This window comes from Anastrepha ludens, chromosome 6 (assembly GCF_028408465.1).
Source record: "Anastrepha ludens isolate Willacy chromosome 6, idAnaLude1.1, whole genome shotgun sequence".
Taxonomy (NCBI): domain Eukaryota; kingdom Metazoa; phylum Arthropoda; class Insecta; order Diptera; family Tephritidae; genus Anastrepha; species Anastrepha ludens.
The window spans coordinates 49,931,649-49,954,744 of NC_071502.1; the positions used below are offsets into that span (position 1 = coordinate 49,931,649).

A 23,096-nucleotide genomic window follows, 5' to 3' on the forward strand; every position below is an offset into this window, starting at 1 on the left:
GTTTAGGTGTGGTTTACATTCAACATCGGCCCTTAAAATTTAAGGTTCCTATATAAGTCAAGTAGGTTTTATGTTTAATTTAAGTGCATAGAAATGAATATTTGAGCAGTTGCGCTTGAAAAAAATTTATAGTTTTTTTCCCTTATGAGGTAAATATTTGATTTTGAAAGCCACGCAACTAAAGTAAGCTAATTTGAAAAATTGATGTGGGCTATTCAATCATAAAAAGCAGAGTAGAGTGGAGAAGTTCCAGAAAATTTTAAGAGAGAAAAGAAAGAGCATGAAAGGATAGTAAGGGATAGGAAAATAAAATAATAAAGAAACGTAGCGAAAGGAAAGGAAGGTAAAAAAAAAAACTGGATAGAAATGAGAACATAGCAAATAAATGAGGCACAAGATGTGTTAGCAAACTCACAATTCGACGTAGTCGAAATGTAAAAAATTACGACTGGGGTTCAAAAGCATTTAATGCTAAAACCGTTTTAAATTTCAAAGTAAAATTTATAAGATTATAAATAAACAATACCGAAAAATAAAGCTGTCTCATGCCCGTCTCAATGTATGGCGCAGGAGCTTGGACAATGACAATTTCCGATGAGGCGTTCCTTGGAGTACTTGAGAGAAAGATTCTGCGGAAGATTTTTGGACCTTTGCACGTTGGCGATGGCGAATATCGCAGGCGATGGAACGATGAGCTGTATGAGCTTTACGACCACATAGACATAGCGCAGAAAATAAAAATCCAGCGGCTTCGTTGGCTGGGTCAGGTGGAGGAAGACTTGGCTTCGCTTAGTGTGTCCAATTAGCACTAATCAGCACGAGAAAGAAATACCTGGCGCGCTTTGTTAAATCTGGTAAAGACCTCTCGATTTCTTTCTTATTTATGACATGGATTCCTTATAAAAAGGAATAAGGATGCGGGCGTCGTAGCCATATTTGGGTGTGTGTGAATACCATTCAGAAGAGCTCGGCTTGTGTTTCCTTAGATGAAACACCAAATGATAGAAACAGTTTTTTCTAATAGCAGTTGCCCCCTGCAGGCAATGGTAAACCTCTGAGTGTATTTTCGCATAAAAAATCTTCTTAGGGAAAAAGCTATCGTTCAGAGCCGGCTTCAAACAGCAGGTCTTCCATTTATGGAACAGCATCAAATAAGAAGAGCAGCTCGGTCAAACGCCCAATAAAAGATGTAAGCGCCAATTAATTATTATATATAGGAGGGCCGTTTGGAAAGTCCTTGTAAAAATAAAAACCTATCAATTGTTTGGGTTAAACCAGTTTTATTTTTCGAAATAGTCTCCTTTTGGCTTATACACTTCGAACAATGCTGTTCGGGTTTGTTGATTTCTTCCGAATAATAAGATTTGTCCAAGTCAAAAAAGTAGACATTCGTTTGAATAAAATATTTTTTCCCTCAGCCAATAGGGGGAATGTGAAACGAGTTTGAAGCCTATTTCCACTAACTTTGAGACTACAACTACTGAAGCATCAGTTGGTGTGTTGTTGTGATGGAAAAGGAAAATCACTTTCTTTTCTCGATTCAAACAAATGCCAAACACAAAGAAATATACCGATCTGACTTAAACTTGGTTGTGTTCTTCCAAGAGATATTACTTACTAAGCATAACTTCGATATGTGCCAGTAGTGCCGTCTCTCTGACTTTGCACGAACTCCTCAAACCATATCTAATCTAATGTATGTAATCTAGGCGGCTTCGGAATAAGGGCACGCAGAGTGATTTCAAGGTCAAAAGATCTGAAAAATCTTCGAAATTACGGCGTGTGTGCTAATATCCTCCTATTTAGATTTTGAGAAATTTCATCTGGAAGTGGGAAATTAATTTTGGTTTTATTCATTATAAAGAGATATTATAGTTATTAAATCAAATAATTTAAAATAAATTTAAAGCTCCAATTTTCATTTTATTTTTCAGTTTTTTTCGAAAACAAAAAAAAAATTTATTCTTCCAAAATTTCATTCACGCAATAAGTGGGCAAAAAAACTTGGGAATTGGCGAATAAGCTTTCGTATAACTTTGGACGGCATCTGAAAAATTACATTTGAAAGTAGTAAAAATAAGGAAACTTTTTAGCGACGCTGTTTTGTATGTTCTACGTAAGCTCGCGGTAAACCGGGGATAGGTTTGTTTAACGCCTGTCGAAATGAAAAAAGTCCGAATGTTGCTATACGTTAGTTTTATCATACTCTTGATGATTTATACTAACTATTGCAAAAAACAATACTATCTTAAAAAAAAAATGTTTGTTGTGGACCGTCTCATGTTGTTGCACCCTTTGTGAAGGTTTTTGTATACTCTCTTTGACTAAAAATTTCATAAACTCTTCATTTTTGCAACATTTCTTAATACCGGAAACCAAATTATATTAAAAGTTGAACAGAAAGTACGTTTTTATAATTTTTTTTCCAGGTAGAGTTCGTAGAGTGATAAAATAAATATTTGCAATTATTCACTTGAAGCTCTTTAATATTTAATAATACGAGTATTAAGGAGAGAAATACCCACTTGAAGCAATTTATTGATTAACTACAACAGTTGCGTACAAGTAACCCGTTTCAATAGTCTTCTGCTAATTGAAATCAAAGTTTATATTATTGATAAATTTCATCTTGCGAGCAACCATCTTGTTTCTGTTCGTGTATTCATTTTCATATCAAAACATACTTTGGGTTACCATTACGCAAGCATATAAGTGAATATTAGAATTTACCAACTAACACTTCTTCCTTCATTCCGCATATCTTATATTTTATGGCATATTTAACTTCGTGATTCTTTCAAATGCTGCGGGAAACATGCCAACTGCGTTTCCTTTTAGTCAAGAAATTAATTTTTAAAAATCTAATAGTATATTTCAATTAGTTAAACTGTCAGTTGTGTTCTAAGTGGTGCGGTATTGCATGCGAACATTTTAATTTTAAATGACACGGTACGAGTGGCAATTAGAATTAGATCGAATCGAAAAAAATGAATGTAACAAAAGAGTATGGAACTTGTTGGGTAATAAACGAAATGCTAAATACAGTTGGGAAAAGAGTGTGGCCTTGCATGGCGAATATGTAACTATTCCTCTTAAGTTGATTTAAAAAAAAAAGAATAATATCATGGCATTTGCGCAACCATGGATTGTTTGACGATTGTTTGAACTACAGTTAATTCGTACCCGTATGATTGATTTCTTCTCATATGAATCCCGTTACAAAAATGTAAAAACACCAATATAATTTTATAAAAATATAATTTATGCAACAAAAAGAACCACATAACGCAATGTTTTAAACTTTGTATAAAATCTTTCAAATTTTTTTGAAATTTTCAACTTTAAAAACATTTACTTTTTTATCAGAATCGTGGGAATACTTTTGGGCATACAGTTTCATAGCCTAATAAATTCTAGTATTAAAAGGGCAGGTTTTAAGTGACTTTAAAATAGCGTTGACACTTAGTAGCGTTTCTTATTGACGGTAAAGACAGAGTAAGAAGTTATTACCAGGGGTCATATCTGCTGTGGAAGGCGTTGTTCACGAAGATTTTCAATCAGCATGCAAGACAATCTCCATATGTCAGCAAAACATAGCCCAAGATTCTTTTTCCGTGCTTAATACCTTTCCTTCAACGAGCAAATATTGAAAATTATTAAAAAATACACTGGAGTGGGCCCAATAGGAGTGTGCACTGGATGAACTAGATGTGTTACCAGCAATTATATATGTACGTGCTGCTTTATGAACTAAAAGAGGGCATGGCGTAAAACGCTGTAATCTAAAGGGTGGGGTACTGCATTTTATAAAGATAAAACCAGCCGAGATATATTCCTGGAGATTTTCAGACTCTTGTGAATCAATAAAGGGGAATCGCAATTTAAGATGTTAGTGAATGACGAAGTTGTTTTAATTAATGAATTTTCGTATGCGTTTATAAAAAACCATTAACTAACTTTTACCACCCACAACCGAACGATCAATTCTAATGTCTGCATTGAACAACTAACGAAATTAAACAATGCAGTTGAAGAAAAGCGACCCGAATTGACAAATCGAGAGAGTGTTGTATTCCATCATGACAATGCATGGCCATACACATCTTTGGCCACTCGGCAAAAATTATTGGAGCTTCTTTGGGATGTTTTGCCACATCCACCATATAGTCCTGACCTTACACCATCTGATTACTTTTTGTTTTGATCTTTACAAAACTCCTTGAATGGTTAAAATTTCAATAATGATGATGATGTCAAATCGTACCTGATTCAGTTTTTTTGCTAATAAAAACCAGAAGTGCTATGAACTGCCTGTGATTATGATGCTGCCTGAAAGATGGCAAAAGGTCATTGATCAAAATGGGCAATACATTACAGAACAAAGTTATTTAGTTTCATGATTTTCTAAAAAAAAAAAACGGAATTACTAGTTGCCAGACCAATACAACGGAAGGTTTACAATTTTTGGCGTCGTATCTGCAGTTGAGAGCGTAAAGGTCAGGATGGAGATTTGCAGCACTAAACACAATCTTTCAATAATTTATTTTAATTTTAATTTGAATTTAATATTAAAAAATATGGCCCTATCTTACTAATGCCGACTGTGTGTGCGGAAAAGTTCAACAGCATAAGATCGAAAAAAAACTGCCTAAAATCCTTATGTTGTATTAAAATTGAATGAGCTATAAAACTGTATACTCATAAGTTCTTTAAAAATTTTGATGAAAGTATTATGAGTTTTTCTAATTTACATACAAAGTTTATTTTTTATTGAACATTTTTTAGAATTAAATTAGAAACAATAAAATATCGAAATTTAGACCCGCAGAGAGTGTGTGGATTTTTTTTGTACCGGATCGGTAAAGGTTCTTTGCGTTGGTGGCGGGGTGTATATTGAAGGTGCTGATTGAGGCACATCCAGTGGAGCATTGAAAAATTAGATATTCGCATAAAGTATTACAAAAAGAGAGAAGGCAAAGTAGTAAGAAATGAATATACCAGACTTTCAGAAAACATACAATATTTTTTTCAAATTAAATTTAAAAACACATTTTTAATGGGAGCTCGTTAGCTATTGGTTGATTTAATGATATTTTCCAAATATTGCTTGAGTATCTTTTTTATTCGAACCGCTAGAAATTAAAGTTTTGCCATTTTCTTGTTCTTCTTCAATTATTTGGTGTTGTTCTCGCGCGAAATCCAAAGCCAATTTATTGCCGATCTTTCACTTAACACCTGCCAAAAGAGGCGCCATGTTTCACGTTTCTTCTACCATTTTTTGAGAACTGGAAAATTTTGTAGTGTATGGTGTTGCATAATAATATATTGCATTTGCGCTGAGGTGCCCCCATCAGCACTGCTGATTTAGCGAAAGATTTCCAAAGGAAACATTCAAAATTAATTTGCAAGCACTTAACCACTTAAAGAAACTACTGCAGGAAATTCTCTTTATTTTGGCAAATTTATACAGGAAATCGCATGCCAACATGCCACAAGTATAGAGTTACGAACAAAAGAGAAAACTTGAAAACTGATTATGATGATGAAAGTGTTTTCGAAAAAAAAAATTAAGCAAACTACATTAAACAGTTTGTGAAAGTTGCCATTTTACAAATAAGAGGCTAATTGAATTTTTTGACACACCTTGCATTCTCTCTTTTTCACTCCACAGAATTCGCCGTGAAATTATCTACTATAAGAATATGGATGCACGAAAAGGATATTGGCAAGCTGACGCGCATCTTGTGGGCGGGCCAAGGCAGTCGATTGTCTCAACAGGCGAGCACAAATCCGCGTGTCAAGCGATTTTTGGCAGCCGTGCCGTATGTTATGGTGAGTTGGATTGCGGTATGGCGGGTTAATAACAAAAAAATAATAAAAATAAAAAAATAAAATATGAAATAAAATAGAAAATTTCCAGCTTTTTTTTAAATATATTTTCTTTCCTTTTGGCGAGATACTAGTGACATTTTCTACAAAAATACATTTCAACTCATACTGCATGCACTCAACTCAATTGCCTTCTTAATATTTTTAGAATTCGATCAAGGATGTGCATCAGGCCGTCGTCGATAATAATTTGGAAACATTACAAGCGAAAATGGAGCCACCGGTGCCGCCCGCCTTAATCACCTGCCGCGATGCGAATGGCCTCAATCTTGTACATAAAGCAGCAGGTCTTGGTCACACTAAGATACTTGAGTATCTGATTGGCATCTGGCCGGATGGCATTACAGAGACGGATATAACTGGCAAAACGCCACTGCACTGGGCGGCCAGTCACAAAAATAATATGCGCTGCTATACGCTGCTGACGCAAGCCGGCTGCGATGAGGAGGCCATGGATTATGTAAGTGGATAATATCTGCTGTTATTACACATACCGCATACTGTCTGCACCGTTACTTACGTCTTCGTAATTGCGTGCCATGCACGTCAAAGTGTCGTGTTGTAATTGAAAATAAAATTGCAATCGAATTTGAATTGTGTTCTTCAAATTTCTCAATTTGTACTTCTTCACTTTCATTTGTATATTTTTAGAAAATGAAATCGCCTACTTATTATCGCCACAAGCCACATGAAATCGAGCGTGCGTTCTTGGTTTATGTGCCAGAGGCGCCACGCGTTTCACCAGATGTCGCCACCGATTGGGAGGCATTGAGCGAGGATACCGGTGATGGTGGCAAGGTGAGTTGTTTGTTAGCTTGTGAATCTATTACGGAATTTCGTTTAAAAGTTTTAGATTTGTCAATAACTATGATATGTAACTACTCGTATGTGTATCTATGTATTTATGCATGTACGCATTTGCGTTTTTTTATTGTTGTTTTCCCCCTCCTTCTTCCTATTGTGTACGTTTTAAACAGAAACTAGATATTAAAATACCAGATACGAATGGTATTCATGGTCGCACCACTGACGACAGTATTGAAAATACATCCGAAGTAGATTTGAATGATGGGTGAGTATTTGCGTTGGTTGTGTAGTAAGTTGGTAGTTGTAGTGAATACCAAGTAGAGAGTAAAAATATTTTAAACAAATATGTTGATTTTTGGAACTTTAAATTAAAATGTTGAAAACTGAAGCACATCATTAAGGTAATTGCGTATATATGTATGTTTACACTGACATTTCAAAATTTGGGTACTTGCAAAAACCCTGCACAATTTGAACTTTGATCGCAATTACAACAACAACACTTGCATAACTATCCATGCTACTAGGCAGGTAGCAATCAAGGCTCTCAACTCTTTCTAGGTAGCTTCAAAGCTGGTGCTTGGATGTCTTTATAAGATGAATATCTTAGGGCAGAACAATTCTATGCATTCCAGAGTATATGGAAATTACTGCCAACGTAATAAGGGTTTCCCCATTTTTAGACTCAAAGCCACTTTGTGGCCTAGGAAAGACTAACTTCTTCTCTAGTATTCAGGAAAAGGACGAAAGAAAAAGAATATCATACAGGGACAATCCACCGATTTTTTCGAAATCAAAGTCAATCATCGGCAGCCGATTTAAAAATTGTAATAAATTAAATAAAAATAATTTAGAATTATTACAGGCATAGGTCGTTGCAGATTGAATCATCATCTAACCTGAGAATATATTTCAATACAACTTGCAGGGTATATAGAGAAGAAGATGAAACTGCTACACGTGCCCATCACTCGTGCATAACCGGCACTAACACCTGGTTAAACATATTTTACTAGAGGAAAAAATAAAGCTCAATAAATTAGGATAATTACTAAAAGAAAATTGAGAAAATTGGGCCCAGAATTATTCTGAATCCATGAAGTGGGCAAAATAGATTTTTTAAGACGCAGTGCTTTTCTTCGTTAGAAGCTTGATTTTTTCCTAAAATAACATACCTAAATTAGTTGTGGAGGAAAAAATTGGAATTTATTATCTTTTTAATTTTTAAACTGTTAAAGTTTGAATTTTTTAATTAAAAAAAAATTAAATGATTAAACAAAAATGCTGAAACGAAAAGTATTAAGCTTATCGAAAAGTGTTGTAGGTATACATTCTTTTACGGGAAATTTTATTATCTTCCAGTTATAATAATTTCATGTTAAGATTATCTGCAAACTAGCAAGTTATCCGTGATTATGTGAAAGAAATTCTATTTGGTGGAATAACGGTAAATTTCAAATATCTGGAAAACGTGTCCATTCTACTTAGGAGTTGGACAGTAACACCCGGCCGCAAAAAAAATTGAACTTTGTGAGCCAGTGCCTTTATATTGTATTGTTATATGACTGCTGATGATGCAACCTAATTTTTAATATAACAAAATATATTTTTCTAAATAAATATTGCTTTCAAGTTAAAAGGCAATAGTTTGAGTTGTATTGGTACAACTAAAATTGTGTAACCTTCCACTAAAACAGAAAAAAAGCAATGAATAAATCAAAATGTAAATAAAAATTTTCTAAAAATCTTTGTTTTTCCTTTTAAGGGGACAGATACCTGTAAACGGCCATATTTTCCCTGATTTTCATTAAAATGATTTAAAATGAAGAATTCAATATATTTTTTTCAAAATTGGCGTACAGTTTATTTATGCATTGAAATAATATAATTTTGTTTTATTTTATTCACTTAAAATGGCGGTTGTACACTCAATTCTTCCAGGAAGGTCGCAGCGGGGCTTCTCAATCAGCGGGCATTGTAGCATCGGCGTCAGTGACCTGTATACAAAAAACTAAATTTTTTTACTTTATTAATATCATAATTCCTATATGAATTAAAAACAAATTAAAAAAATTCGCGGAATAAAACGCTTAAAAAAAACAATTTTAGGGCGAATTTTCCTACTATTTTTGCTTCGAAAAATTTTTTTTTTAATCCATATCGATCAATAATCGATCAATAACTTTTCGAGTTATCGTGTACGCCAATTCTAAAAATATTGTTTTGGGAAAAACGCGACTAAAGCTTGAATACATAACTATACCTCTCCCAGAGCTCGATCGCAAAGAATAGAGTCGTCATAGTTGACGATCTATAATATAAGAAATACATAAATTTTCGTTCTAAAAATTTTTTGACATATTCTTAAAGGATTATATTAACATTTTACGAAAAAAAATTTCGTGAGCTCAGGCCTGATTAACAATAAAAACCAATTAAAAACAAAAAAATTAAATAAAAATGTGGTATAGTTGTCACGTTCGTATGAAATAAAATGCATTAAATGAAAGATTTATGAAAAATAGGTAATAACTAATTTCAAAATTTACAGAAGTGATCAAAACTTAAAACAAGTGCATATCAAGATACCATTTTCATATTAAAAGTTGAGTGGCAGCGCCATTCAAATATATTTTTTTATTACTAAATTTGTTCTACTTTTTTAATATAATAATTCAAAAAAACAAAAAAAAAAAAGAACTTTGTAGCCTTTGGTTCCCATAAGATCATTCGTTTGATACCCATATACTAAATAACATTTAAAATAAGTTTTCATTCACAACTATGTGGCTGCTGAAAAATATTAAAAAAAAGTCTAAATTATGAAAAAGTCTCCAAAAATTAACATATTTTGCACTTACCCTATCATTTATAAAGAAATTCTATTTCACTCAACTGAATTTTATCGATTTTAAATACTCGTAGTAGAGAATAGAGCTTTTTGATTTTTAAGACAGAGTGAAGAAAACTCTTTAGCTAACGCAGTAAATGAGTAAAGCAACAATTTTTAATAAACTTTATTTTTCATGTAGAGTATTTTGATGAATTTTTGTATAACAAGTAATTATTTTCCTAAAAACACTAAAATCACAATAACACATACACCCACATAAAATCGATCACTAAACATTTCACGCCACAAAACATAATCATAAAGCATAAGCGCCACGGACGAGGAGCAACCTGCCACGCCTATAACCAATGGCAATGGTAGTGACACAGTGCCACAGACACCAGTGAAAGATGATAATGCACCGACAGACGAAGGTGACGAAGACGCGCAGGAAAATGGAGATGCGGAAGCTGCTAATGGTAATGGCAGTGCCAGTGACGAAGTTGATGCTGATACTCAAATTGATATTGAGGCCGAAGCTGCTGATGACGCTGAGGCTGCGGCAGAGGCCGCTGATCCTGAGGTAGAAATAATTGAAGAGGAGGTAAGTTGAACATTTCTACCTAAACATTCATATGTACGAACATACAATTGCTTAAACATTTACACTGAGAATCAACTGCTTTCGAACTTAAACTAAAAATGCACTATGCCCACTGGATGTTTATTGTTTTAGAGAGTTGCAAGCGTTTGTTGTAAATACCAAACACAACTGAATTAGTTTGCTATTGTTGTTAATTTGATAAATGTTGCAGCTATGCGCACTTATGTATGTACTATGCACATGAAATTCTTGCATATTTTCTTATGCACAATTGAAGTTTTAAAAATTCATGTTTTTTCATTCGATTGGCAGCAGTGTTTGGCTTGCTTCTGAGCTAAAAATTTTCTTTAAAAATGCTTCATTGCAAAAAAAAAGCAGTAAGAAACCAGATGAATAGAAATTGATTTGAAGAATTGAATTAGTGAATTATTTTTTTTGTTTGGAACTGTCAAAAGTAAGCCATTGTCGGTCTTGAAGCGTCTTTCTATTTTTTGGTACTTTTAATATATTTTGGAATATTTGTATGTTTTTGAAACTATACACATACATACATATAACTTTTTCTGTTCAACACATTTTTCCATTCAGAATTTTTGTGTTTTGCCAGCAGCTTCAATCACTTCTTTACATAAATATATCTGTTGGCTTGAAATGAGTTTTTCTTAACTTTTATGTTAATTTAATAAACATTTAGGAAAAGTTTGAATTTTGAAAAAAAAAAAAATAAAAAAAAACGAAAAAATTTGTTTTTTTTGGCTTGTCTAAACTCAAACAAACAGAAAGATATCAGTCGACAATTGTTTACTTTTGCAGACTAATATGAAAACTTTAAATGAAACGACTGCATCAACAACTACAACAACAAATGGGAGTGATGAGCATGCGGCAGAGGGTGAGAGTGAGGCGAATGAAACGACAAAAGTGAGCAAGGGCACGGCTGAAAGCGGGAGCGCAAGCGTTGTGGACCACGAAGTGAAAGATAAAGATATAGAAGAGGCGGAGGAAGCAAAGGAGGGGAAAGAAATTGAAGAAGAAGCAACAAGTGAAAGTATGAATACGAATGGCGAAAAGAATGATGAGAATCTTAACCCTGAAGAGAAGGAACTTGAAGAAGAGCACAATGTTGCTGAAAGCCAGGCGGAAAGCAGTAAAGAGGAAGTAGAAAAAGAAGCTAGTAAAAATAGTAATGATGAAGTAGCAAAGACAGACACGCAGGATATTGAACCACGTATTGGTGGTGAGAGCGAAGAGGTGGAAGAAATCAAAGAAGTGACACTGAATGGAGAAAAACAGGTGGATGACGCAAGTCAAGAAGAAGTAACTGCAGAAGTGGACAACACTGAAAAAGATGAGACAAAATTGAGTGAAAATATAGGCGATGAAGGAGAGCTAGCAAGCAGTGTAGTTAAAGGAAATAAAGAAGTTGTAGAAATAACGACAGAAAGTAGTGAAAAAGAAGCGCTAGCTGAGGAGGCAAAGGTATTAGAAGAAATAAGCAAAAAAGTGGGCGAAGTAGAAGAGGAAGTGAATGAAGAAACAAAATTAGGTATAGCAGAAAATGATAAGGAGGGGGCTGAAAAAGAAGAAGAGAGAGAAAGTGAAATAACTAATGAGCCCAAAGAAATCGAAAAGGAAAGTGGAAATGGAGAGGAAAAGGAAAATAAGAACGGAGAAGAAAGGGGGAATGAAAATGAAAAGGAAAGTGACAACAAAAATGAAAAGGAATATGAAAATGAAAATATAAAGGGGGATGAAAATGAAGAATTGAAAGCTAATGAAAAAGGAAGTGAAATAATTGAAAAAGAGTATGTAGAAAAGACAGATAACTTAAAAGAAAATAGCGGTGGTGCTGAAACTTCGTATAATAAAGCACAATCCGGCGAAAAAGAGAAAGAAGAAGGCGATAAAAATGAAAAGGAAAATGAAGATGTAAATGACAAATTAAATGAAAAATTGGATGGAAAAGAGAAGACAACCGAAACGCCGCCAAAGAGTGCAGAAACTGCTGACGTTAAAACGGATGCTATGAACGTAAACTTAGATGAGTATAAAAGTGAAGATAAGAGTGATGGAATATTTGCGAAAATGAAAGAAAGTATAATTGAAAACAGCAATACAGAAAAAGAATCTGAAACTAAATCTACCCAACAACACAGCACACAACTAGACACATTAAATGCTAAAGACGATGATAGCAGTAATCAAAATGAGGATATAGAAACAACGAAACAAGAAGCACTCAACAAAGTAAACGATAAGACTGAAGAGGATGTGAAGAACGAGATAAACCAACAAGTTGGACAAATGGAGGAAGATACAATTACAAAAAATGATATTGGAGCAAAAAAAGAGTCGCTCAAAACAGATGAAGAAAAACCGTCAAGCCTTGATAAAGTAGAAACGATAAGTGATGTAAATGATGCATTTACTGCGAAAATGCCACGACTGGCCACAGCCAAAGTGACGCGGGGTAGGCGAAATGGTAGCGCAAAACGGAATGGCAGTGGAAAACGAAATGGTAGCGGCAAGAAGAAAAGCGATGCGTTGATCGAGGGTGAAAACGAAAATGAAGACGACGATGATGAAGATGAAGATGAAGATGAGGTACAATATGGTATGCTTTAAGGGCACAAAAACCAACAGTTGCTACAATTCCATAAACAAAACGCCTTAAAATTTTAAACTACCAAAATGTTTGAGAAACAGCACAAAACTACTTAGCAAGCATAGAGCTACGGAAACCAACTAGACAACATGCATACATACTTAAATACATAGATATATAATTTTTTTAAATTATGAATGGAAAGAAAAATACTGTTTGTAGTCACATTGAACTTCTTATCACAACTATTCATTTACTGAGACATTAAGTAGTTTAGCGTTTAAAGATGTTGCTTGTCCTTTTTGAGATATTAAAAAAAAAAAAACTAAATCTAAATCATATATTAGTAGTTGTATTGTATGCGCAAGCAAAAGTTTCAAATTGTAAACAAAGTATTAATTATAAAAAAACCCCTGTATTCGTTTATACCCACTTACTGAGATTGTGAAACCAACTGTAATAGTTCTTGTGATGTATGCTGCTGTAACGAGTGTAGCTAATTTCATATACGTACTGTAGTAGCCAAAGCACTACTCTAGCTAACTATCTTATACCCATTACAATATTAATAAAATAAGATTTTATAATAAATTCTTTTTTTCCAAAATTTAACACACACCAATCGGATTTATGTATATGCAAAAGTTGTAGCCAACATTTGAGAGAAATCTTTAAAAATATTTGAATTTACGCAATTACATCTATGAAATATATCATTTTAGCCGCTAAGTGCAAAATATTGTATGTGCAAAATGAATTAATTTAGTTACACGAATACACTTAGAAAATTGTGTAAGATAAAAACACTTGAATTATTAATATATGTAAACGTTTGAACTGAATTAAAAGTGTTTTGTAATCGCATCACGACATCTTTTCCTGTAGAGTACACTTTTTGTTAGAATATACCTTTCTTTTGTTTATTTACACTTCACTTGCACATCTGGTAGACATTCTTCTTCTTTAAATGGATGATTTTTCTATACGTGTCGTGGGGATAAAGAGACAATAAACATATACCTGTACATATACGAATGTAGGTAGGAAATTTGGTGAGTATAAGTTGTGCGAGTATGAGTTTATTTAAGAAGAGCTTATCCGCACTCAAACTCCATTTGGACTATTATTCAACCATTCAAAGCCAAGCACAGCGAGAACAGTCGGATACAAAAGGTTTCCATTAATAAAGCTCATGAGAGCCGCTGGTGCAGTACTGACACTTGCAAAATTGCTAAGTGTTTTATTTCATTTCATTTATTTAGTTAAGTCTATGATGACAAGAACCTTAGAATAGTGGCGCATTTCTCGAATGGAAAAGAGTGCTTGGGATAGCAAAATTTAGGTCGAGTAGTCTGTAGATACTATTTAACGCAGTAAGAGTTCTCTCGATAAATTATATATTAGTAGTTTGATTTGACGGTTTTGATGTTAAATGGATAGTAAAATCGTAAAATTTTGTGAGGAGCACTGAGAGCAATCTGTTCAGGGATGTCGTTACAATTAACAGAGCCACAATAAGAACGAAAATAAACGTCAAAGTCTGAAGGGTACGTCTACTGGCAAGAACTCCAGATGTATTAGCATGCACGGAGCCCTGTAGGGTGGTGGTGGATCAGATAAAAGAAAAGGTTGCAGAGCGCATCGAATAAAATTTCGTTGACTACTTTCAACTCTATTTGAGTAACAGACATAAATAGTAGTCGAAATCAAAGTTGCATATTCGAGCTTAGAAAGAACTAAGGAGTTATTTAAAATGTTTCTGGTGTAGGGGTCATTAAGGACCGAACTTCGATCATTTTTTGACGGTGAATAAAAAAAAGCTATTGATATTTTTACTATCCATTTTTTTATCATTTATTTATTTATATATTAAGAGCACACAAAATGAATTAAAAAAACAAAAAAATTAAAGGAATTATGCGTCCTTGAAGTGGAAGGGGAAAACAAAAGGCGTGTCCTCGTCGTCACGATTTCTACCCTTGTGGTCATCTGAAAAAAAAGCGATTACAAATTCTTAATTAATATGAATGTCATTATCGTATGTCGCAGAAAAAAAGGGAAACAATTTTTTTCATTAAATGGCGGCTACTCAAAAATTGAGCTCGATTTTTCCCTAATTTTTAAGCTTTCTCGAATTGTTTATACATAATAAAAAATTTTAAATTCCAGTTTTTCGTACTTCATCCGATAGAGATATATTCAAAGAATATTCATGATAAATTTCAAGCAAATTGGTTGATTAGAACTTGAGATATCGGGCCGACCATATCGAAAGAAGTAGTTTCGAGAAAAAACACGTTTAAAGTTCACCGTCCGCTCAAACCAGTCTAGCTATCGCGTCACTAAAATAGTTGTAACTTCGAAAATAATAAAAATCCTTTTAAGGAGATATTTTTGAATACTTAAACTATCGAATTTTGAAAAAAAAAAAATTTTCAATTTTTTCAAATTTCTAGACTAGAATACCTCCTTAAAGTTCCTCGCATTGCCCTCAGAAATGCTAAATTGGCATAAGCCTTTGGCGATATCTAACTAATATGACTAACGCATGTAAAACCAAGGTCACGTGATACGCCCAGAGCAGAAAATTCTTTAACTTTGGGCAGAACAACATTTGATAAAGTATAAGAGGAAGGAATAAAAACAGAGTTTTTGAAAAGGTGACATGAAACCGTTTTTTTATATTAAGTGAAAGCTTATTTTGGACATTCCAAACGACAAGGTTGCTTAAATTTTGCTATCGTAAAGAAGTATACGATTGGCAAGCTATTTCACTTAACATACCAGTTTCCTGAAAACCCCTAATAGCGAAATTCTTTCTCAAACAAAGGAGCGGCGAGCAAACCTCAAGAAACTACTGAGAAAAAATTGGCATTATTCCATGTGAATATCAAAAATAATTTTCGTTTTAATTAATTTTAATCATTAATGCTCAAGAAGATCGCTGCTATTTTTTATTCAAGATATAATGAACATAGCCATTTTTGTGCAAGACTGCGCAACCCTTGCAATTTGACTCAAGAAAAGCTTTCTCGCTTATCTCTAGCGCTGCATACATTGCCTAAAAGAATACTGAAATAATTATTTGAACTATAGCACGACGCTGTTCAACAGATTGTGATGAGTACATGAACTTGACTAGGGAAAGCTTAAGAGTTTGCTTGGATCTAGCACATGATCGGAGGTAGACCTAAAAAGTTACATTTAAAGCCTGATTTGTCATTTAGAATATATAATACGTATGCATGTTAGTGGCTTCAGTGGCCGAATACGTTGGTTGCGCAAGGTTGAAACCCCGTATGCGAGACACCAATTGATGGAAGGAGTTTTTTCAAATAGCGTTGCTCCTCGGCAGGCAGCGGCAAACCTTCAAGAGTATTTCTGCCATAAAAAAGCTCCTCAAAAAAAAAAACAAAAAATCATCTGCCATTCAGAAGCGTCTTAAAGTTGTAGGTCCCTCCATGTGAATAAAATAGCAAGCCTTATACCACAGACAGGAGAAGGAGCTCGACCAAGCTCCCAAAAAGTGTGTAAACGCCAATTATATTTTTCTTAAATAGCTTTTTATTTTCAATTGGGAATGTCATCTATATGTATATTTTATCAAGAAATAAAAGAAAGAAAAAATATAGAGAAAATTATTGAACCACTACAAAAGCGCTGGGTTCAACAGAAACCGTAAAAGGTGTTTTCTTCAGAGCTTGAGAAATTGAACTAATAATACAAAACAGAAATATGGGTGGAATGAATTTCTTTTTATTATAATCTGGTATTTATTTTATGAAAATGCTATCCAGCATACCCTATGATCAGAAAGTACCGGGAATGTGTAATTTAAACGAACCACGCAGGTGCGAACCGGGCCATATTTTTTTCTTACGTTCTTAATTACACATCTGTCCTTTTTTAGCGCCATCGGATCATTGGTGTGTGCCTGACCGGCCGGAAATGTGGGACAACAATTCTTGGATTTTGCATGATGATAACGCGCCATTGTACTGAGGCTAAATTGTGCTGGATTATTTGACCAAGCACTAAGTAAATACAATCGTGCAAGTGCCGTATTCACCTGATATGACCCCGAGCGACTTCTGTTTGTTTCCTTTCACTTCGTGGAAGGATATTTCAGTCGATAGAGAGGATCAAAGAGAATGCAACGAAGGAGCTGAAGGCCATCCCTTCGTCGGCCTACCAGGGGTTCATGGAGGACTGGGTTAAGCGTTGGCACATGTGTGCTGCTTCAGACGGGTCATATTTTGAAGAAGATAAAATAAATTTGCCTGAAATTTAAATCTGTTTTGGTTTATTTAAACATTCCCGGTACTTTCAGATCATAGGGTATGTTTGTCGCGACTATGCGTTTCGTGGTCCATTCGATCAGTCCAATTTTTGACTACTTTTTCCAACTATTCTGAATAATGAAAGCAAATGAATGTAAGTTGAGTCAACTCTTGAACGATCTCTACTTTATAGGCACGTAAGCCAAGATCTTCATATAAATTTTTCACGTAGTCGATGCATAAAGGCTAACAAGCGGAGAACGACGAAAAATCGACATTTCAGCGTCTGCTTCAACACTTCGCTCTATGAGTTCGCGAACAAGTTTATTTTTATTTTTTCAATATTGATATCGATTGTTCTCATGCAGCTAAAAACAAACAATATTTTCTGCCTTGGTATCTAATTTTTTTGTGTGTGCAAATCATAGGCATACACATTTTGTTTAAAAAAGGTTGTTTGTTCCGCCTGTTGTTTAAAGAACACGGTATAAAATAATTTACACTTGACCTCCAAATTAAAGGAAACATAATGCATACTCCAAAAACTAATATGACTTTGGTCAGATAGAGAAAATTTGAAATCCTTATTAAATTTGTGAGTTTTACTTCCAGTAAAAAAGAATTAACTTCCATTTTGGTATGATATTTATGAGGCTTGAACCAACTGACCTTCAGCATTGTTTATGCACTTACGTTAAGATAAAATTTTATTTAAAGTGCTTTACTTAAGAGACGCAGCATGCGGTGAAGCAAGTTTAACTGCCCGATTCTCTAAACACTGACGCTGTTGCCTGTGTGGTGCTGCCTTGTCACAAATTTTGTCAGTTGAAACCTCCCCTACTATTTTTGGTATGACGACTGACAAGCGGAAAGTTTTTTTAAACAGTGGTGAATTATATTAAACACGCGATACATATATATATATTATATATATATATGTCATATATGGTGAAAAGATTTCAAAGGTCAGCTCTTTCATATACCGTTATGCGGCTCTGAGAGAATTGGACAGAAACAGCTGATGCAGTAACGTCGCATGAGGTGTGCTCACAAAAAACTGAGATTGTGTTGGTGATATACGAAAAAAATCAATCAATGATACTTCGTTGCCGTCTGAACAACGACGAGGAGTTTGTGAATGTGTACAAAATTATCGTGCAGATTTCGGCTGGTACTAACATTGTGTTAGTGATATACGAAAACAAATCTATCAAACTGCTTCGTTGCTATCTGAGCAACGACTGTTTGAACAAGAGTGTGAATACATGTGAAATGATCGTGCAGAATTCGACTGCCGTAACCCCAAATGACGTTGCAGCCAAAGTTCCCCTCACAATTTTCTGTTTCCCCATAGCTAAATAGCAAACCTGTTAATACATAGTTATATCATCTTTGCGTGCCATAGAGATTTGCGGCAGAGAATGCCTACGAAATCAAGGATGATGCATTTACCAGGCTTGGCCATTAGCTATGGTGAATTGTGCAAGCTACTTCGCCTGCCACCTCACAAGGCCCTCGCCAGCCGATTTCTGTCCGCTCGTTTCACACGTATTCACACACACGGCCAAACAGTCGTTGTTCAGATAGCAACGAAGCAACATGAGTGAAGGTTTGATAGATTTGTTTATATTACATTGCTCCTTATAAGCAGACACTGTATTTCCTTATTTCGTATATCAGCAACACAATCTCAGTTTTTTAGAAAACACAACCTTTGTTTCGTCAGCTTATCAGCCGATTCTATCGAATTCGCTGAGAGCCGGTTAACAGTCTAATATTCGCCATACACCTGTGAACATCTTTTCACCACATTGCGAAGTGGTACTACTTCGAAGCGCATCCATATCTTGTCAGACAGCCGGGTTGTGTTATGTGCCCTGCAGTCTCATACAGTAGTATCTAAACTGCTGTGGAATAAATATCCTAGGAGCAAGGAACATTGCTTTACTGGGCTGAATACCAGAACATGAAGGCCTTGACGACAAGGAATAGGCCGACTGCCTAGCGACATTAGGCGCTACATCAAAAATGAACCCTTACGCGGGTTTAAATAAATAAATAATTGGTACGTACACTTTTGTTAGATGTTTAGACGAGCTCCTCCCCCTATTTGTGGTGTTCATTTTGATATTGGTCCACAAATCAAGGGTCCTACAGTTGTAAGCCGATTCTGAATGGCAAATGGCTTTTATGAGGATCTTTTCATGGCAGAAATACATTCGGTGGTTTGCCATTGCCTGCCGAGGGACGACCGCTATTAGAACAAACTTGTTCTACCATTTTGCTGTTTCTTGCCCGGAGATTGGAACCCACGCAATCCCACTCACCAACCCATTCGGCCACGGTGGCGGGATTACCAAAGCCCAAATAAAGGAATTTGTCAACGATTGGAAGAACTCGGAATTCATACGACACTGGATGGTAAGTCCCGGACAGAGGCAGTAAAACAATTGATCCTCGCTTCTAGAGAAGTATCACGTAGGCTTCTAAATCTGGACAGAGAGGCCTTACGAACTCTCATTATATACTGTTCGGAACATTGTAGTTTTGTTATCATTCCAGGAGAACAGGATGGGTAGAAATTAGTGTCTGTCGTTTTTGAGAGCTGTTTCGGGAAACACCAGAGCACATCCTCTGCGAATGAAGACTCACTCACTTAGGTGGTGAGCCTCTGAATATTTTAGTAATATGAAAAAAAGAAACGGCCGGAGAAGTGTTTAAATTCGTTAGATGAAATATTATTTTTGAATACTTCCTTGGGAAGAGTCTATAATTTTTTTCTTAGTTTTCCTATATTTCTTTTCTTTCCATAGCCAAGACAAACCTTAAAATTTCTTCCTTTACTATTTTCTTTCCAATGCATACAACAAAAAGCTGGCAACACCTTTTTAAGTACAGTCTACTCAGGCTGTCAGCTAAACGAGATTTTATCGCAGTGCTAGAATAGCGAACAACGACTAGCTGTCATAAAAATGTGCTGTACCTAAATAGGTTAACGATCAGAAAGGACTAAAAAGGTGGATTCATGTTATTGTATAAGGGAAATCTCGGTGTTCTGCTAGAAGAAGGAATATTTTGGTGACATAGCTACGGGTAATATAGAGCAATATCAACCCTTTGATAGATATAACTAACACGGAAAATGATATTTCTAAGCTTTTGGAAGGAAAATAATCAAACAGATAGAAAAAGAAAGAAGGGACTTTGGACTAGAAGATGACGACCAACAGTGGCTAATTACTTTTGTATTAGCCGCTTCAAGCCACTGATGAAATTCTAAATCTTTACTTGACTAGAGTAGGGCAGTTGAGAAAAAGATGCTGAAATTATTCCATCTCATCCTCTAGACAACTTCTGCAGAAAGGACTTGAAGCAATCTCAAGTATCCCCGCATGGGCACTTAACGAATAATGTCCGGTAAGGATACCTACCAAATTCGAGAGCTGCGGCTTTGTTAGACTTAAAAGTTCCCTCGAGCGCTCCCGACCTACCCGTGGCCAGAAGGATCTCTCAACTTTACACTAGCCCAGCGTTCGTTGTGTTGATGCGAGGTCCATCCAGGAGTAGACCACAAGTTCTCAAGGGAACAAATCATCCATATACGCTAATAGCGCAGCGATGTGTCATTTAAGTGAACTAGATGTTCATTCTTCCTACCAAATGAAGATGTTAGAACAAACCAAGTGGTGTGTTGTAAATATATGTGGATCTGAATTGACCCGCGCCGTAGCGGAAGAGCTCCCCAAAAACTTCTATGCGATTTAAAATAAACATTTAAACATTTCTTTTGCCAAAAAATTACTAAAATTTCGAAATGAAAAAAAAACAAAATTTTTTTTTAATTCTAGGACAAAACTAATTTTTTGATTTTTTACGGAAAGTTCGGAAAAAGTTATATCGAAAACAATTAGTAGGAAAAAATAAAAAAATAAACACGCTTTTGAAAGGCCTTTTATACTACGACATAAAAACTTGATCTTTTCTAATTTTTATTCCTTCTCCCTCAAGGCGCTCCAACTTACCACTGTGCGCCAGTTGCCTCTCAGGAAATGCTTGTCAGTGTAGTCCCCCTCATTTCTCATTTCACTGCACCCTTTTTTTTTTTTTTTTTTTTTTTTTTTTTTTTTATCCGAAGGGGGAATCTTACATAGATACCGTCAATATTGATGGCATGCACGATTCATACTGATCGCTAAGGGTGCACCTCATTCGGGACCACGCACAGTCAGTATTACTACTAAACTGGACTTGCGAAACAGTACACCTACGTACTAAACCCTAACTCCGACTTCTGTAGCTTTAGTTTGCCCTGCGGTACCGCCGTTTAAGCATTGCATCGCAGGGCCAAGCTAGCCATTATGGCTCTTCACTTATATCTCTCTCTCCGTCTACCCTTCATTATTTCTTTGACTTCTTTCTTTACTGCGTTCCCATTCCTTTTTTCGCAGTTCCTGTAACGCATTTGCGGACCATTCTCTCATCTTGGCCCACACCAACTTCGACCGCAGCATGTGATCTACAATGTTTCCTGGGGTTATTTTTTCTTTTATTATTTCTTCAATGCACATTCTTTCAGATGCGTATCTCGGGCAGGAGAAGAACACATGTTCCACGTTCTCACTACCGTTGCCGCAGAGCGAGCAGTCAGCTGCGTCCTCGTGGCCGAGTCTTTGGAGATACTCTCTATAGCATCCATGCCCCGTCAGGAACTGTGTGAGGTAGTAATCTGTGTCACCATGTCCTCTCTCAACCCAAGCCTGTACGCTTCTGATAAGCTTATGCGTCCATCTTCCTTTTGTCGCTAGGTCCCAGCGATTTTGCCACTCAGTTATGCTCCCCAGTCTTTCTTCTTTACGCTCTTCCGCCGTTAATCTCCTGTTTAGGCTTTTGGCTTTGTCGTACACTCTACCCAGTTCAGAGGCCATTATATCTGGTGGCATGATACCCGATATGACACATACTGCTTCAAACGACACTGTCCTGAAGGCACAGGCAACTCTAAGGGAAATAAGTCTAAAAACTATTTCCGCCTTCTTCGCGTATGTTTTCTGTATCAGGGCTTTACCCCATATGGGTGCTGCATACATGAGTGTAGACTGGGTAACTTTAGCCAGGAGCGCTCTTCTACTCTGAGTGGGACCACCGATGTTGGCCATGATTCTTGACAGTGCCGCCGTCACCATGGCTGCCTTTCCGCATGCTTTTTTAATGTGCTCCTTGAAGCTTAGTCGAGCATCGATCATTACACCCAAATATCGTAGTGCCGCTTGTGTTGTGACGTTAAACCCATCAATGTTTAGTGTGGTCGTTTCTAACTTTTTTCTACTCGTAATGAGAACTGCTTCTGTTTTTTGCCCTGCTAGCTGTAGTTTAACCGCCGTTAGCCATTGTTTGACCTTCGTTGTGGCCTCGCTGCAGATACTCTGAATCTGAGGGATTGTTTTGGCGACTATGGTTAACGCAATGTCGTCTGCGTATCCTATTATTTGCACTTCCCTCGGCATTGGAAGTTGCAGTACCCCATCATATAGTACATTCCATAGGATCGGGCCCAGCACAGATCCCTGCGGTACTCCGCCCGTCACTGCATATCTCTTAGGGCCTTCATCTGTATTGTACAGAAGTACTCTTTCCGACAGGTAACTGTTTATAACCCGTACTAAGTATGCTGGGGTTTTTTTCCCTTCAAGAGCCTTTATAATATGTGGCCAGTATGCCGAGTTGAAGGCGTTCTTGACATCCAGAGTGATAACTGCACAGTATTCTTTATCACCATGCATCCACCTGTCACCCTCAATAGCCTTACTTGCAATGTTTGTCACCCTCCTGACGGCATCGATGGTTGAACGACCTTTTCGGAAACCAAACTGATGTTCGGATAGCTCAGCCGGCGCTTTCTCCAGGTGCTGTTCCAGGCGTGAGCAGATTAGTTTCTCCAAGATTTTACCCATAGTATCTATCATGCAGAGTGGCCGATAAGAACTTGGGTCACCCGCTGGCTTATTTGGTTTCTGAAGTAGGACCAGTTGTTGTTTCTTCCATACTTTCGGAAACGTGCCTTCATTTATACACTTGGTG

General features: G+C 36.0%; 1 protein-coding gene across 1 annotated transcript in view; it reads left to right on the forward strand.

The window, feature by feature from the left end:
* LOC128866525 (uncharacterized) overlaps nucleotides 1-23,096 on the forward strand; it is a 118,149-nt gene that overhangs the window by 57,595 nt on the left and 37,458 nt on the right. The window contains exons 5-10 of the mRNA XM_054107338.1: nucleotides 5,672-5,832; nucleotides 6,038-6,349; nucleotides 6,541-6,687; nucleotides 6,867-6,961; nucleotides 9,854-10,133; nucleotides 10,947-12,747. Of these exons, the coding sequence (XP_053963313.1) occupies nucleotides 5,672-5,832; nucleotides 6,038-6,349; nucleotides 6,541-6,687; nucleotides 6,867-6,961; nucleotides 9,854-10,133; nucleotides 10,947-12,747 (2,796 nt within the window). The remainder of the gene's footprint in view (nucleotides 1-5,671; nucleotides 5,833-6,037; nucleotides 6,350-6,540; nucleotides 6,688-6,866; nucleotides 6,962-9,853; nucleotides 10,134-10,946; nucleotides 12,748-23,096) is intronic.